At 31.2% G+C, this 16,480-nt stretch overlaps 4 protein-coding genes across 6 annotated transcripts; 2 read left to right on the forward strand and 2 right to left on the reverse strand.

The window, feature by feature from the left end:
* The first annotated feature begins 2,613 nt into the window (after nucleotides 1-2,613).
* LOC111040340 (coiled-coil domain-containing protein 191) lies at nucleotides 2,614-6,679 on the forward strand. 2 transcript variants are annotated; one of them, XM_022324214.1, is made up of 5 exons: nucleotides 2,614-3,063; nucleotides 3,125-3,189; nucleotides 4,250-5,597; nucleotides 5,848-6,002; nucleotides 6,458-6,679. In XM_022324214.1, the coding sequence occupies exons 1-5, from the start codon at nucleotides 2,869-2,871 to the stop codon at nucleotides 6,603-6,605; spliced, it is 1,911 nt and encodes a 636-aa protein (XP_022179906.1). In that variant the 5' UTR covers nucleotides 2,614-2,868; the 3' UTR covers nucleotides 6,606-6,679. The 2 variants fall into 2 exon arrangements, with proteins under 2 accessions (XP_022179906.1, XP_022179907.1); XM_022324215.1 differs by having other exon boundaries at nucleotides 2,614-3,039.
* Nucleotides 6,680-6,707: 28 nt separating this feature from the next.
* On the reverse strand, nucleotides 6,708-11,391 carry LOC111040341 (palmitoyltransferase ZDHHC23). Its single transcript, XM_022324216.1, has 5 exons — nucleotides 11,256-11,391; nucleotides 10,366-10,571; nucleotides 7,730-8,329; nucleotides 7,476-7,652; nucleotides 6,708-7,005 (listed from the first exon to the last, which is right to left on the reverse strand). The coding sequence occupies exons 2-5, from the start codon at nucleotides 10,482-10,484 to the stop codon at nucleotides 6,786-6,788; spliced, it is 1,116 nt and encodes a 371-aa protein (XP_022179908.1). The 5' UTR covers nucleotides 10,485-10,571; nucleotides 11,256-11,391; the 3' UTR covers nucleotides 6,708-6,785.
* On the reverse strand, nucleotides 10,573-11,346 carry LOC111040343 (nuclear cap-binding protein subunit 2-like). Its single transcript, XM_022324219.1, has one exon. It carries the CDS (start codon nucleotides 11,189-11,191, stop codon nucleotides 10,712-10,714), a length of 480 nt encoding a protein of 159 aa, XP_022179911.1. The 5' UTR covers nucleotides 11,192-11,346; the 3' UTR covers nucleotides 10,573-10,711.
* A 98-nt stretch (nucleotides 11,392-11,489) lies between the features above and the next one.
* On the forward strand, nucleotides 11,490-14,482 carry LOC111040342 (60S ribosomal protein L9). Of its 2 annotated transcripts, none has more exons than XM_022324218.1 (4): nucleotides 11,490-11,621; nucleotides 12,222-12,473; nucleotides 12,538-12,748; nucleotides 14,355-14,482. In XM_022324218.1, the coding sequence occupies exons 1-4, from the start codon at nucleotides 11,517-11,519 to the stop codon at nucleotides 14,456-14,458; spliced, it is 672 nt and encodes a 223-aa protein (XP_022179910.1). In that variant the 5' UTR covers nucleotides 11,490-11,516; the 3' UTR covers nucleotides 14,459-14,482. The 2 variants fall into 2 exon arrangements, with proteins under 2 accessions (XP_022179910.1, XP_022179909.1); XM_022324217.1 differs by having other exon boundaries at nucleotides 11,502-11,675.
* The last annotated feature ends 1,998 nt before the right edge of the window (nucleotides 14,483-16,480 follow it).

Genomic DNA, 16,480 nt, shown 5'->3' on the forward strand with positions numbered 1-16,480 from the left:
ATAGGTATAGCCGTACATGTTTACATTTATATATTTTATAACACCTATATCGTATACAATAATAATTAATAGCATATATGCGTGCAAACTGTAAATATTAAATTTTGTGTATGTAAAAAAATATTACACTGAATATACTGTATGATTATAAACATTGACGCAGCATACCTATGTAGTATATATATAATAATAATAGGTACATAACTATATATCATATGTGTTGAAAAATAAATTCATAAAACTATATTTTTTGTAAATGTTACATAAAAAATTATGACTTGTGCACAAGCCATGCATTATATTGCTGAATCATAAATCATAATAAGGTCGTAGTGGTGGATTTAACGGTCGTTTAGTTAGTATACGCCGACGGGGCCCACCTAAATAATGAAGTTAATTTTTTTTTTAATTTTTACAACAAAATAATAAATAAACGTTATATTTCAAACTGCAATATCATTTACTATTGTTAGGTTAATAACAACGACGACTTTGCAAGTATGTTTCTGATGCAATTTTGTACGAAGCCCCCCTCGTATAGGTATATCGTACCAAAATACCTACAATTGTGTAAAGAAAGCGCCATTGTTTATTCGTCGATCGCCTTTTATAGAAATCGTGATCTTATAAACAATAAACTGAATAACTATATGTCTATATGAAGTTATTGTTTTAAAATTAAAAAGGAACCATTAATATTACCATTCTCCCCATCTCCCGACGTTTAGTGATTGAATTGAATTTAATGTTTTGAAACGATAACTGCATTGGAGATCCCTATATTATAATAATTTCACTTTTAGTGCGTCCTATAAATTATACGTCAATTACACTATACCTATTACCTATATATTTTTATCCAACTTGTTATACTGTATATGGTCCCGTATAATAATATACCATTGTTTCTGGGCGACTGGGCCTAGCCTATTTTTTTTGTATTAAAGTAATATAGTTAGGTATAATGATTATGGCAATAATGATAGCAATTTGAAAAATCAATAATCGTTCATCGGTTTATAATAAATGGGATTCTTGGTTGAAAATGTAGGCGGGTAGGCAATGAAAATATAGGTACATATAGCCTACTTATAACCTTCTGAATCTAACTAGTTTTACTCGCTTTAATTTAGTGTACAAAAGAATCTAGTCAAAATGTACAATCTATTATTAGATTAATTCTAAAATAAAAAAACAACTACCCACCTACCTACTGAACCAATTTGTATTCTATAAAATATGTAGATATATTGTAAATTAAAGGTCGCACGGCGTTGTAGATAGGCTACTAAACGTAATCTGACCCGCGCATTGTAATGCAATCATAAACCGCTATGTAAATACCTATGTAGTATGCAATGGTGCATAAATGCATAATCAAATATGAACTTGCTGCTTATAAAATATACTGCGCACAAATACTAATCATAGGTATTCCGTTTTATTTTTTTCTCCTTCCAAGCTAAATTCATAGCTATAAGTCAGCTTCAGAGTTCCAACAAGTACCGTTTTGGAATAACCCGTACGTAGTTTTTCAAAGGTAGTGGTCCTGAAACCACGACGCCGGTGCACGAAGCAGTGTTTACAAACGGTGCTGAGGGCACTCAAACGACGGGGGTGTAATTTGCCGACAGATTGTCGAATTCGGAGGGTGGCACTGTCACAGCGGTTTTCCACATACTATAAGTTGGGCGGACCAGAACCTATAAATGTCTGGTCATTTCCGAATTTCCGTGGGAATGGTCCCTGCCAATTATGTGCGAAGTGTTTTTCATCGCGTCTCTTGCAAACGAGAAAAACGAGGAGGTGAGGTGTTACGTAAAAATAATATTTGTCACTATTGCGATAGGAACACGGCACGTCTAGACTGATATTATTTGTGCAATGCCTATTTTACGTGTCTCCCGAATCAATCATCGAACAATTTAATATGCGTGAAGCATATGTTTCATACATACAGTTTCATATTTGATGAAAAAATAATACATACAAATATGTATTACGTTCTGTTGAAATCAATATTTACGTTTGACGAGACGTTTGTTTGTTTATATTATGAACACGAGATGGAAACGTGACAAAAGAAAACAAATTAAACTCAAGGTTTAATTGATAACTTATAAGTTGTAGAATAGTTGTGTCTTACGATATGGTTAACACATACACACAACCGAGCACCTCAAGGGAATGAGCCATCGGCATATAGGCATCACAAATTGCAGGGAGGCTAGCGGGACTAGGCCTCTTCTTCTGGCTCTTTATTAACTGCAAATTATTGAGCTCCTAACATCCGAAGGTGCAATATATTTAGTAAAAACCATATTGTTTGTAATATATGTACGATTGGTTGATGTACCCATATGTATACGCAGAATATAATGATACTTTTATTTGATTAATAATCGAGGGTTTGGCGATTAAATAGAGAAAATAATAAGGTGGCATTGAAACACTCTTGCCAATAAAAACAAAACTGTTTGTAATATTAACGGGTGATAATAAATAATCTAGTCTGTGATATAATCACATACGATAGTATAATATTATATAATATATTAATATACGCCTATACATCATGGTCGTACCTAAGGTTGCCATAGCGATCGCGGCAGTAACACGTAAACATTTTCTTACTTGTTCGACATCATAGGGTCCGGTGTAATTGTTGTTATTGTTATTATAATGTGTAATATTGTACAACACGCAGTCGTCGGTGTTATCGATACATCGGCATGAAAGGCGTAAACAAAACCTTATGGTAAACGTAAAAAAGCTATGTAAACGACATGTAGGTAGTGCACAATAATAGATAGTTTGTACCTATACCTCTTTGAAGTCATATGGGTATGTCATATTAAATTGTATTTTATGCATATAATATTGTGCTCGAGAACTTTATATTATGTTGAGATGACGTTCAACTTCGATCATCAGGCCGTGAATTTGCAGTACTGCAACTTAGCAGTGGACGTTGCACAGTTTTCTACTAAGAGTCTAGAAGATTACAGTATCGTTAGTAGAAGGCAATTGGATAGAATCGTTAGTAATTCCGAAAGACGCTTGGTAAATAGTAGATTGGTATGTTTATCTAATATTGATTGTATTTATTTCAATTACATTTTAGACAGAATACGAACATCGTTGGTTAATTAAACGGGACTGTAAAAGGGTGATTTCAGATATAAACAAGTAAGTTTTCATTTTTCATCGAACAACCCGTGTATGATATAATAATTAATAGGAATAGTGTTATACACTTGTAGGTTCACCAGTTTCCGCTAAAAAATTATATATATGTATTAGTACAATAATACATATAATTACCTATATCTGAAAAGATAAATGTTGAAAGCTTCTTTTTCACGGACACTCCTTATCTAAGTATATTAGGCATTTTTAAGCTTGTCCGATTTTTAATTTTCTTTCAACCGAATAGATTTAATTAAAATAAATAATCGATGGAGTGGTTCATTTAATGATTTTAATGTAATAAACTAATTTATTTCAGAAATCATTAACGTTTATGAACATATTTCTTCTACATAATTGTACGTCGTTACAAAACAATATTTATGGAAAATAATAATAATAATTTTAGCTATTTTTTTATTATTCTAATTTTTTAAGTTTATTAGGTACTCTTTTTAATGTAACATACTAACATACATTCTATCTACCAAAATTAAATTGCTGATAAGAAGTTTATTAGTATTTAAAGTTTAGATGAGACTCTGATGAGTGGAGTAGTGGACAAACAATTCGCGGAGTACCCTTACCATTTCACTCCTCTAGTCTACATTTTAAACACTTACAGCTAATAGGCTAAGCTACTTATCAAACATTTGATTTTTATGCAATAAAGGAATTAGAAATAAGAAATGCATGTTGTCATTACATTTTTTTTTAAATGATAGTAACGTATTATTTTTAGACAATTTTTGTTTTTTAACGACCTAAAATTATATAAAAGAAAATAGTTTCAAAACCGTTAATAGGATTCGAGTTTCTAACGTTAAATGGATCATTCGGTTATCTGTATCTATTCAATAAATCACCCACAGGCTGTCTGTTTATTTTAACACAATAATGATTATGAAGTGATAAATAAATAAACGATGTACAATAAAGGCCTTTTTGCAGAACTCAAATCTCTGCAAGTACATCTATAATACCTACCTATACCATGTGTATTTCATTGTTTTCAAGCTGTTAATTAATTTTCTTATGATGTATTAATTGCACACGATAGGCATGCGCGCAGGAAAAAATCGAACCGCGTCCGAGGAATATCGTCGATTGCCGATCAGCGTGTACTGCAGCAAGACGACAAAGACGAGTTTCGCTGCGAAATCGCGGGGGCTGTGGATGGAGTCTTGGATATCTGCCGCGATTCGTCGTCCGATGCAAGAATCGGAGCTGTCGTCAACAATTTCACCGTCATTAACGTACGACAGTTGAATGTCAACATCGTAAACAATCACGTCAATTACTATAAAAACGACGATCGTGGAGTTGAACCGGCCACGATATTCGAGTACAACTCTGACGACGACAAACCCGATCGTACGTCTACGGGTCGCAGCCGTCGAGACAAGGCGGCGGCGGCGGGTGACAAAAGCGGACCGGAAGCTTCGGCGCCGCGTCTGCTGCAGAGGATTTACTGGGACAGGTGGCGGGACGTCGCAGCAAAGTCGAAAGCGTCCAGCGGCCGGGCTGCAGGGACGGACGATAAAGTCGACAGGTTTTTGTCGAAAATCCAAGAGAAATTGGACATCGACGACAATGGACGGCGGAAAAACAAGTCGCCCGGTAACAATAGTAACGGGCAGTCGTGGAACCGCGCGGTGCCGAAGAAGCGGACCGTCAGCAGTGGCGATCGTCAGCAGGCGAAAATCGACGAACAGAAAAAATTGCTCGACAAGCAACGGAAAGAAATCGAAAGCCTGAGGTTGCAACAACTGAAATTGGAATCTGAGAAGGCGTTGCTCGAGAACCAGAGGATATTGCAAAACCTGCACGCCGGCGGGTCTGAGAGGAGGTTGAAACCCAAAAACGCGCCGGCAGTGCAACAGCTGCAGGGCACCGCCACGGCGGCGAGTCCGTCCGACATACTGAACCGGATGGAATTGCGGGCACTGGAACGCCGTGCCAAATGGGAGGCGATCAAAGAGCGGCGCCGGAAGGCGGAACAGGAAGAGTTTCGAAAAAAACTCGAGCTGGAGGAGAAGTGCACCAGGGAACGGATGGAGCAGAAACGCGAGCGGTTGCTTGTGGCCAGGGAAAACCTGAGACTGAGGGCGATCGAGGAGAGCAGGCGAAAGGCGGAAAGAGAAGCGCAGAGGGAAAACGTTCGGATCGCAGACGATTTGTACCGTAAACTGTTGATGAGGAGAGGACTCGAAGCGTTCAGTGCGAATTTAAACTGTGCCAGATGGCGGGCGGAAGAGGCTTCGGATCACTATGACAGACGACTGGTCGGAACTTGCTTCAGCAAATGGCGGTTTTACGTCAACAACAGTCTGAACGAGAAAATTCTTTTGGCAGAACAGTTTTACAAGCGGAAATTGTTGAAAACCACATTTCTCGGGTTTTACGAGGTACCTAAAATAAACTTGTGTATTCGGTAATGTGCGACCGCGCTGGTCACATATTTCTGATATAATATAGTCGTATTATTTTACACTGCATTTAGGTGTAAGTAATATACATAATAATAAACCATTTATGTGGTGAATCTAATTAGGTACTTTAATGTCATATGAAAATCAATGATATAGGTACCTAATTAAGTTATTACAATTTTAACAAGTGATTAATTGATGCGTTTACGCAATCATTTATTTTTAGATTTTAGAAGAAAGTAAAAGGAAACAACAAGTAGCCGAGGATTGGCGAAATTTAAAGATGGAAGAATATTGGTTTAAAATATGGCTTGATTATGTTAGAGAAATTAGAGTTCAGACACAAAAAAAAATGTTGAAAGCAGAATCTTATCACAACAAGTAATAATATTTTATAAAATCTAGAGATATTCATACAAGAACACTTTAAATTATTAAAGTATAATAGGTATATAGTTTAAGATAGTAAGACATTATAGGAACTGTAGATTGTAGGCATTTAGTTCTCCACAAGTTCTTTGTACAGGATCCAATTACTAGATGACATTTTTGAAAATTATCTTGTCAATAAGGAGTCATCAAAACTCAACTTTAATCTAAAATTTTAAACAGTAGAATTCTTAACCTGAAACTGACTGTATAAGCCTTATGTTATTCTAAATAAACAAATTAACAATATTACATAGTGATATAGAAATCTAAAATCCTAAGTACATTAACATAACATTCTTAGGATAAAATATAAAATAATATTTAATATAAATAGAATAGAAATTAATTTAAAATTAAAGCTTTAATAATTGTTAAATAGTTGACTAATTGGAATATGATTGCAGGATAATAATGAAGTGCTGTTTTGAAAATTGGAGAAAATTTCCAGAAATAATGTACAAGGAAAGGCTCAAAGACTGTCGACTACGTTTGTGGCATGAAAAGGTTCAAGAAATTTTACCAGACTTTATTCCTCCAGCATTTGAATTATAATTTATAACAGATTTATCAAATTGTATAAATTTATAAATGAATGACATACATTTTTTTGTGCCTAACAATTAATAGTAAACAGTATTACTATTTATTTATTAAATTGTATACATTTATTAAAATACAATAAACCTTTAAAAATATATAAATATGAAAATAAAAACATGTTGTATTCAGAGTTCAGACATTATTGAAAAATGCTCTCCAGTTTGGTAATACATTCCTAATAACGTGCCTAGATAGGAACCAACGGCAATCACCTTTAAAATCTTTACATTGTTCTTGCCACTCATGATGAGTTATTCCTAATGAAACCATATAGATGTCATTGATAAACATTAAAAACAAAATTATTCCGACTGCAAAACAATACAGCCCAGATACAAAACAAATACCATACCTAGAAAAAACAAAATACAAATATTAAGTCATGCATACTGTGTTTGATCTCAAACATATTATATTCATTTTGATATAAATTATCTATTTCCACCACTATATATTACATTATTCATTCAAAAAATTTAATTAATAAGTAAAATAATATTGATTAAAAATGTATCATTGACTATTTACTGAAAATAATATAAAAAACTATATTAAATTCAAGGATAAAACTAGTAAAACCCAAAGAAATTTTTACAAAATTGCAAATGTAATATAAGAAATTACACGGTTAAGCGTAAAAATATTTTATATTTTTTAAAATTATTATAAATAAATTAACCCTTAAAAAAGGGTTTTTAATTTTTGTTCAAAGAGTTATCTTTTTAATAATTATTTTAAAAATGTATACATGAATAAATTGTAATGAATCAAAATGTATAATGATAGATATAATATAGAATAAAATATTTATAATTATCTTACATGATGTCATAATAAACATCACTACAGTCATCGGGTAACATGATTGTTGCAAAAACATTGAAAGGATGACACAGTGTAGTTAGGATGAGATTTGATAAGAATGTAAACAAAACTGAACCAAGTACCAGACCAGCCATATATGGTTTCCTATTATGCTTTCCAATGCAACAGTCTATCCTGTATGAACAAATAAAATATTATTATGATTCTATTTCTTTATGATTTACATAAATCTGTAGGACTCAAAATCATACCAATAAGAATGTATGTGTTGTTGGATCACGCAGGTCTTACACACAAAACAGTGATATGTTCTGGATGGTACATCCCTTTTACAAGTATTGCATTGAATATTTTCAGTTTCATTAATTAAGACTATGTTTTCATCTGTGTCATTGACATTTGTCATTTCTAGATCATATTTCAGATGAGATTTGATTGCGTGTTTCTTGGTAAAATAGAAACAAGCCGCAGTGGCTACCATAGTGACTGTAATTATGATGTTCTCATTAGTGTTTATATCTAACATGGGCACAACCAGAAACTGGAATACAATTAACACTAATAATGCCGATGTTAATGTCCAAACATAAAAGAATTTTGTGGCCACTCTGTACTTGCGGACAGTACAATGAGTGTAATAGAGAAACAATGTAACCAACGGAAACATTAATATGGTTGGCCAAAACCCCAGGGCAGCAAAATAAAGAGAGGCCGGAAAGAGAAGTAATGGCACTGCAGAATCTAAAGAAATACGCCTTGCTCCACCCTGCCAAGGAATTCTAAATCGATCTTGAAAATTTGCAACCATAACATTTATTTCTATGTCTCTAGATGGCGGACATTTCAACAAACTGAAACAATGAAAAAAAATGAAGTGTTGATAATTGCAGCAATACATCTTAATAATATGATTTTATAAAGAAAATTACTTAATGCACAGAACTACAGTATTAATCACTTAGATCTTTAATGTATTAAAAAAGAAATAGAAATATAGAATAGTTAATTTGTTAAGTAATTAAATTTTATTGATGGTTAAAACTTAATGAACACTCCAAATTATTTAATATTGTCTTTTGTGAAGATGTGCTTAGACTTTAACACTACAAATCTATCTCTAAATACCCCTTTTATATTTTATGTTAGACTTCTATTTTAACTAGCAATTACAGGAATACAGGATGTACAAGATGCCACATCATTAATAATGGTCGCATGCAATTGTTTTAATTAATTATTTTAAGATCTTTTTTAACATTTTGGTTATGCATTTGCAAATGTTTTTGGATGTATAATTTATTTGAATATTATGAGCTCATGCTTATGACTGTAGAATGTCATGAGTCACAAAATAAAAGGCTTTTATCTTTCCTTATAACTGTTCTCCACACATATTCCAAACAAACAATACCTATTAATTGAAATACTGGCTGTTTAAAATTGTTGGTAAAGTATTTTCATTTACATTTTTTGATGGTATTAAGTCTTGGGGTTGTCTTACTATGTTCCAATAATTACTAACAAACCATTAATATATAATATATATTTATGAACATATTTTATTGAAAAAATGTTTAATATTAGTAAATATCAAATCTTTGACTAGAATTTTATTAATATATTAAATTACATTTAAAAAGAGTTTATATCCAAAATACATTTATAGTTTAAATATAAATACATTGTAACTTGCATAAGCATAAATGACACTCATAATAACAAACAAAATGACAATATTGTCCGATACATTTTTCATTTTTTTGACTCATTAACTTTATTCAAATATTTGATGAAATTTCTATCAATGGATTTCTACTCAAGCATTTTTATTTTGATTAAAATTAGCCACCAGTTGTTAGCGACACTAAATACATTTTATAAGAAAAATACTAAGAATTACATTTGTACCTGCATGTTATGTATAACCAACATATTATTATAATAATTTAATTATTTGAATATAGTTTCATGAAAGCTATAATTTAGCATAGTTCAACTATGACTTTAGATTTATCATTGTTTCATTTACTTGACTGGACTAACAGCTTTAAAAATGTATCAAGAGGACGCCACATGTGCATTTGTTGTCTCCGTCTTATACAATGTGGCAAAATTGTATGTTTACAATAATACATTTTACTCTGTAGTTTCAAAAACTAGAGTGAATTTTCCTATCTTAAAATTTAAAGGGAAGAATATAATCTAGGGCATCTCAAAGGATTTTATTGATATTATTATTTTAAAGTAAGTTTGACCATTTTTAAAATGTACAAAAGTAGGTGTCTTCGTCTTTCAAATGTATAACAATATTATACTCCCTATGTGTTTATAATAGAATTACCTAAATTCCACAATGTATAGAGAAGTGTCTTATCATTTTTATTTTTTGGATACATAAATACAACTTTATCAGTTTGAGAACATAAGGTTTTTTTTGTTTAAGTATTAAAAATGATTGGTTAGTACAATCATGAAAAAAAAAACACAGATTAAGTTCTTAGCTATGCATTTTGGAAACTTTGTAATTCTATAGATAAATACAGAGGGACTATAATTGCTCTGCGAAAAACAGTTTTTGCTACATATGTTATACATTTGTAAGGTGGAGACAACAGATGGGTGTGTTTATCCTCTTAATATTAGTAGATGATAGGTATTTTTTTTTTTATAACTGACACTTATTCAGAAGTCACGATAAAAACATTTTTAAGCTTATAGATGGTAATTATGTAGTGAATTTATGACCACAGTTTTGTACAAGACCATTGTCCATTATTATTAATTATAAAATAATTGCAACAAATTGTTAAAAAAAAAAATTGGTAAAACAAGCAAACTAAAAACAGTGCCAGTATTCAATAATATGATAAGTGTTCAGTATATTTACTTTGAACAGCAGTTTCCAAATGGTGGGCAAGTACAAAGATCTGATATTATAGTAGACTTTTCTTCGTTCATGTTAATATATTCACAGCAATGCAAATTATCTGATTGGTTATCATTCATTTGTGCGTAGCAATTTAAAAATGTCACATCCCAATATTATAAAACATGATCATAAAATGATCATTTGAGTTTGAATTGAATACACTTCTACAACATATAAAAATATTTATTTATTTACAAAATCAAGTGATAGGAAATTTACACGTGATAGAAAAAAAAAAAAAAAATTAGGTATATATATTTAGAAAAAAATAATTTGGTGGAACATTTTGTTGTAAAATCGTGCATTATTCCATTGGAAGGGCTTCTTTGTTTCTTCCGAATATTATCATGTCCGCTTTGGGTTGAGCGTTTTTGCCATATCCACCTCGGCCGATGTCATAATCAGTCCTATACTCGTCTCGCACTTGGCCGCCTGTTTTCCCACGGCCATATTGTCTCCCTTCTATAAATCCGGCATCCCAGTCTGTTCGTATGATGCGGTCATCTAGTCGTGTGCCGTTGACGAAACGCATACAATTCTCTGCATCTTCCCTTGTATAGTATTCAATGAAGCAAAAGCCACAGGGCGTTTTCTTGAATTTATCCAAGCCCATGACGATGCGCTTAATATCGCCACACTTTGAGAACAGCTCATATATTTGTCCTTCCGTCGTATAAAACGCTAAGTTTCCAACATACATGGTTGTCGACAAACGCAACAGCTTGTCCATCTCACCTCGTGAGCCTTTAAAGTGTTGGTCTCTGTACGAGCTTATGTCAGTCATGGCGTTTTTTTTTTAATGAATGGTCACGTATTTTTGTCAAAAAATTAATAAATAATTTACTTACGGGACAAAAACCGATTTCCGAAGAATAGTAAGCCGTATCGCTGTAACCAGTAGAAAGTCTACTTGTAAGCACTAGGCACGTCTTCTCTGGAACCGACGCCGAAACCACGGCTGTAGATAGTACTATCTTAAATCGAAAACAACAATTGATAAGTGTACTGATAAGGAGAACAAAGTAATCCATAAAAACCATATTGGTAACTGGGGTCTTGATCACAACATGATACCGCACATTAATTGATACCGCGTATACCACGTCCTCATGACATTTTCTCATAAAATCATAACCTCGAATTCGCACCTAAACAAATTATTCTCTTCTTCGTTTCTAGTTTACGTCTTCGGTGTGTCCGGATTTTCATCCAAGGTAATCCAAATTTTTGTCTACTGTATTACATTTAAAACTCAATTAATCGTAGCAGTAAGTTCTTCGTAATCCTTATTTTATTATGTGTATGCGTTCAGGAGTTTATTTTTTGTATTTTTCGAGTTCCGGAACTTAAGCCGTGACGACCTCCGAAACGTCGATTTACGCTCCTCCGGCGCTTTCAGTTTACATTTCCTTTAATTTCCATATCGATCTAAATTATATCTTCGACAGTTCACCGATCATTTAAAAGCATTTATTCCTGTTAAAACTGTGAGTTTAAAACTTTGGAATGTATCGACTTTTCCGAGGCTATCAACGTTTTGAAGTGCTCTCGGGTTGTCTACACGTATCCCATATATCCTAAATAGAATTCATCAATCGGTATATAATTGAGCAAATTTGCTGTGCAATTTTTAAAATACTATCGGTTTTCAAGATCTTTATTATCAAGTCTACATTATTTTCTTAATGCTTGTTGCACACAGATGCATTTTTTATATTTGTCTTTATAACTAAACTTATAATCTTAACCAATATACAGTATATTGTTGTTTAGTTTGTATTGATTATTGAATAACATTATTTTTAAATTTTCAGATGAGGACCATAAACGCCAACCAATCTGTCAAAATCCCCGATGGCATTGATGTCACAGTCAATAAGAGGATTATTACCGTCAAAGGCCCCCGTGGTTCCTTAGAAAGGAATTTCAAACATTTAGCTGTTGATATATACCTAAAAGGACCACGTCTTTTGACTGTAGAAAAATGGTTCGGTACCAAGAAAGAATTGGCTGCTGTCAGAACCATTTGCACTCATGTTGAAAATATGATTAAAGGTGTCACCAAGGTAAGTGCTAATCAATTTAATAATAAGTATTAATCTAATTTAACGTTTTTAAATTTATTTTTAGGGTTTCTTGTACAAAATGAGAGCAGTATATGCCCATTTCCCCATCAATTGTGTTACTTCTGAAAATAATTCACTGATTGAAATCAGAAATTTTTTGGGTGAAAAATACATCAGACGTGTCAAGATGTCGCCAGGTGTCACCATTACTAACTCTAAACAAAAAGACGAGTTAATTGTAGAAGGAAATGACATTGAAAAAGTTTCTAGATCAGGTATATTACATTTTTTTATCATAAGTACCTACAATTTATGTTTCACTACACTATATATAAATTAACAAACATTTTTTCATTCGTGTTTAAATGAAAGGTAGGAAAACTTAGATTTAAAATAGTGTACCAAATGTTCATAATTGCTAGTATTTTTATCATACCTAAAATATACTTAAAGTTTTAGTTTATTTTAGTTAATTTAAACCAAAAAGAACATCAATATTCATTTATCTAGAAAAATATTGTCCGTTGACAAATTTGAACCATGGTAAGCAGTAATATGCAGCCTACATACACATTCACATTTTTGTTTCTAATCTTGTATCATTCATAAGCTCTTAAAAAACATAACAATTATTTATGTTATAGTTGAATAATAGTTTTTGAAAGTATTAAATTAACTACAATATAATATATTTACCTACTTAATTTTTGTTAATATTTTGTTATAAATAAGTAAATCAAAAGTTAGATCAATCATGTACTTTGTACCAATTAGAGAGAGCCTTAATTAAAATACAATTACTAATTATAAGAGCAAAATAAACCTATGTTACATTCAATTTTACTATCTAATAATATTTCTTAAATTTTGTTTAATTAATGATATGCTATTTGCATTATAAAATAATTGGTTTTTAAGGAGTTAAATACAGGTTTTGTTAATTTGTATGTAGTAAGTGATTGCTGAGTGTGTATTGTGTATGTGACTAATATAAATGAAATAACAGAAGTCTCGTGCACGTACAAGTAAACACATGGGCTTGCACCCGTTAATAGTAAAGAATGTATTCCTTGTCAATCTTACCGATAACATTTATTTTATAATATATAGATAAGCCATCCTTTGTTAATACTGATTGCTGTCTGCTGTTAGGTTCTTTTTTTCTGTCTACATTGCTCATAATGGAAACCGGATACAGCAATAGGATGGTTTATCTTTAGGTTTATTATAAAATCAATACCCACTATACCTGATTACCTGTTATACTCAACAAGTTAAAAAATTTGAATGAACTGACCTCTTATAAAGTTTAAAAAGAAGATTATTATCTAGAAAATAATTTCATGATCTTTTTATTACATTTTAATTTTTAAGCGTGTTTTGAGTATTTTAAGATGTACAAATAATGTACAATTTTAAAATACTCAGAGCCTTTAAATGTTTAAAGAGGTCAATTCACTCAATTTTTAAACCAACAGCTAATTGTAATCTGCTGCGCTTAATATTTAGTATGTTGTGAACTTCTAAGATAGAGACAACAAATGTCCAGGAAGCATCTCTTAATTAGACATTTCTGAATTCAAATCACTTCAAAAGTGGAAATTCATTTCAAAGTCCATCGACATGATTAACAAATGATTGTTATATTTTTGTTGAAATAATTTACTGTTTGTAATCTCTTTAATGCAAACTGTTGATGTAAGAAATAGCTCTAACATTTTAACTTATTATCAAAAGTGTAATTTATAGAATTGAATAGTGTGCAAGTCCTTGATTCAATTTGTGGTTATATTATTGAATTTTATAGAATTCATTTAATATATTGTATAAAATTAATCTAGTTCTCAGATGTAATAATACAATTTTCATTATCTGTTCTAGCTGCTTTAATCCAACAGTCTACAACCGTAAAGAACAAGGATATCCGTAAGTTCTTGGATGGTTTATATGTATCTGAAAAGACAACAGTTGTACAAGAGGAATAAAAATTGATTATTTCATACGTTTAATTATATTTTTTTTATTTAATTTCCTTGTATTGGTGTTTCATTTCCTAATAGTTTTTTTGGCAGATTTAACTAATTTATTGCCAGTTGTAATAGTTTAAGTGTATAGAAACCCTTCTTTGAGTGCAAATGTTATTATTCTGCCTAATATTATTGTAATTACTCAATATTTACTCGTGTATATTGTAATAACTGCCAACACTATCATTAATTGATGCCTTGGTGAGATATTACACAATTCTGAATGAAGAAATCTGTTAAAAATAACATAAATATAATTATGCATGTGGTATTGGCTAAATGTACCTGTTCACAATGGTGACTGACTATGATATAAGTGTTTGTAGTTATGTAACTATCTCATACAGATACTTACATTTTTATTAAAAGTATTAATACTTGATAAATATTTGAGATCAAATACTTAACAAAAATTTTGATTTAAGATTGATGTCTCATAAAATGATTCAAATTGTTAAGAAAAACCTGCTGGGAATTGTATTCAGTTTCTAGAATTTTTACCCTAAAATTAAAATTGTATCATACATATTATACCGAGTCAATTGTAAAGACTAAGAAAGTATAAAATGTCAAAAGAGTGTCTAAATAGTTTGAAAATTGTATAGTCTTAAAAAAGTGTCAAGTACAACTAGATTATTTCTAGTCTGGTGGTTAGTTTTTGAATTGCAACAAATATAAAATCCTGATTATCTTGTACAGCGTTGGTACTAGAATTCGAACAATTACTACTTATGAGTTTTGTCTTCAAAATACAAACTAGATATAATTTTCAATAGAACCAACCTCAAAGTTGAAGTTTTGTGCATTTTTGGACATAGAGTTATTTATACTTGAATTGAAAACCTTTTCAATTTTTTAATCGGACGACAATTGTATTAAAGTATATCAAATGGTTCGGTTAAAAATTTGTCAAGATATTTTTAATTTAGAAATAAACAATTTTGCTTTGCATTGGTCGGTACGTATATTTTTAATAGTTTTTAATACATAATGATTATTTAATATCAACATTTTAAAATGTATATTCTCTTTAAGAATTTTGTCAAATCGATAAAGGGCTCAGATATAGAGTAATCTTGGTTATGCCTTCAAAAATCTTAGTATATTTAAAGCGAATCTTTGGAAGGCAGTCTTCGAAAGTACTTTAATTGATGTCACTATGTCAGCCGTATTCGTGTATTAGCTAATTGACGTCAATAAATTAGTTTTGAATATTTTGATTCTTTGATAGTTTGATTTAATGATAAAATAATATTATGTGTGCGTTCTGCGTTTTAAGTTTAACCGACCACGGTAATAATAGTTATCAATTTATCATTATCATTTATGCCGGCGATGGTTGGGGAGTATACACACAAAAAAAACGAGCCGTGACCTCAAAGAACTAAATAATTTCATTAAATGCCCAACCACAATTTCTTGAAAATACCACATTTTCAGAGGCCAGCACGAATCAAACTTTTACCACAAACGAACTCAAACTAGGTAGTTTATTTTTTTTTACGATTAACACAGGCAATGAGCGACGGTAACGAAATTGCATATTGTCTAAATATTGCCCCTTATTATAAAGACACCAGAGTGAGTTAGGTTGTATGAAAAATTGATTAATTTTAATGGTTCAATAAGATTTAAAGGACCAATCAATTGGTTCAGAAAATATAAAAATTATTTTTTTTATCGTTTTGACGTGTCGCTATTAAAATATCGAATAAGTATTTGACATCAATATTTATAATAATCATGAAGATCTAATATAGAATATTATAAACATTTTTTTTTAAAGAATTCCTTGGAGTTTTTAACTCTTACACCTGTATACTTGACCGACTACAGATTATTACCATCGTAAAAATACTAATCTATGAACAAATATTTTCTTGGAATTCACACGATTATTTTTATTGAAAACTTCCCCTTGACTTTTTTATTTGGAATATATTCTATTACATAGATCATAAACATTACAAAATCTTCAAC

Source organism: Myzus persicae, unplaced genomic scaffold (genome assembly GCF_001856785.1).
Source record: "Myzus persicae strain clone G006 unplaced genomic scaffold, MPER_G0061.0, whole genome shotgun sequence".
In the NCBI taxonomy this organism is placed as follows: domain Eukaryota; kingdom Metazoa; phylum Arthropoda; class Insecta; order Hemiptera; family Aphididae; genus Myzus; species Myzus persicae.

Excerpts from the sequence above, each read along its gene's own strand:
- LOC111040340 (XM_022324214.1), top strand. The coding sequence starts at position 2,869 with ATGCATATAATATTGTGCTCGAGAACTTTATATTATGTTGAGATGACG. Across the intron at positions 3,190-4,249 it reads GTGATTTCAGATATAAACAA|GCATGCGCGCAGGAAAAAAT; the intron begins GTAAGTTTTCAT and ends TGCACACGATAG. Across the intron at positions 5,598-5,847 it reads CATTTCTCGGGTTTTACGAG|ATTTTAGAAGAAAGTAAAAG; the intron begins GTACCTAAAATA and ends ATTTATTTTTAG.
- LOC111040341 (XM_022324216.1), bottom strand. The coding sequence starts at position 10,484 with ATGAATGATAACCAATCAGATAATTTGCATTGCTGTGAATATATTAAC. Across the intron at positions 7,653-7,729 it reads CAACACATACATTCTTATTG|GATAGACTGTTGCATTGGAA; the intron begins GTATGATTTTGA and ends TTGTTCATACAG. Across the intron at positions 7,006-7,475 it reads GATGTTTATTATGACATCAT|GTATGGTATTTGTTTTGTAT; the intron begins GTAAGATAATTA and ends TGTTTTTTCTAG.
- LOC111040343 (XM_022324219.1), bottom strand. The coding sequence starts at position 11,191 with ATGACTGACATAAGCTCGTACAGAGACCAACACTTTAAAGGCTCACGA.
- LOC111040342 (XM_022324217.1), top strand. The coding sequence starts at position 11,517 with ATGACATTTTCTCATAAAATCATAACCTCGAATTCGCACCTAAACAAA. Across the intron at positions 12,474-12,537 it reads TGATTAAAGGTGTCACCAAG|GGTTTCTTGTACAAAATGAG; the intron begins GTAAGTGCTAAT and ends ATTTATTTTTAG. Across the intron at positions 12,749-14,354 it reads TGAAAAAGTTTCTAGATCAG|CTGCTTTAATCCAACAGTCT; the intron begins GTATATTACATT and ends TATCTGTTCTAG.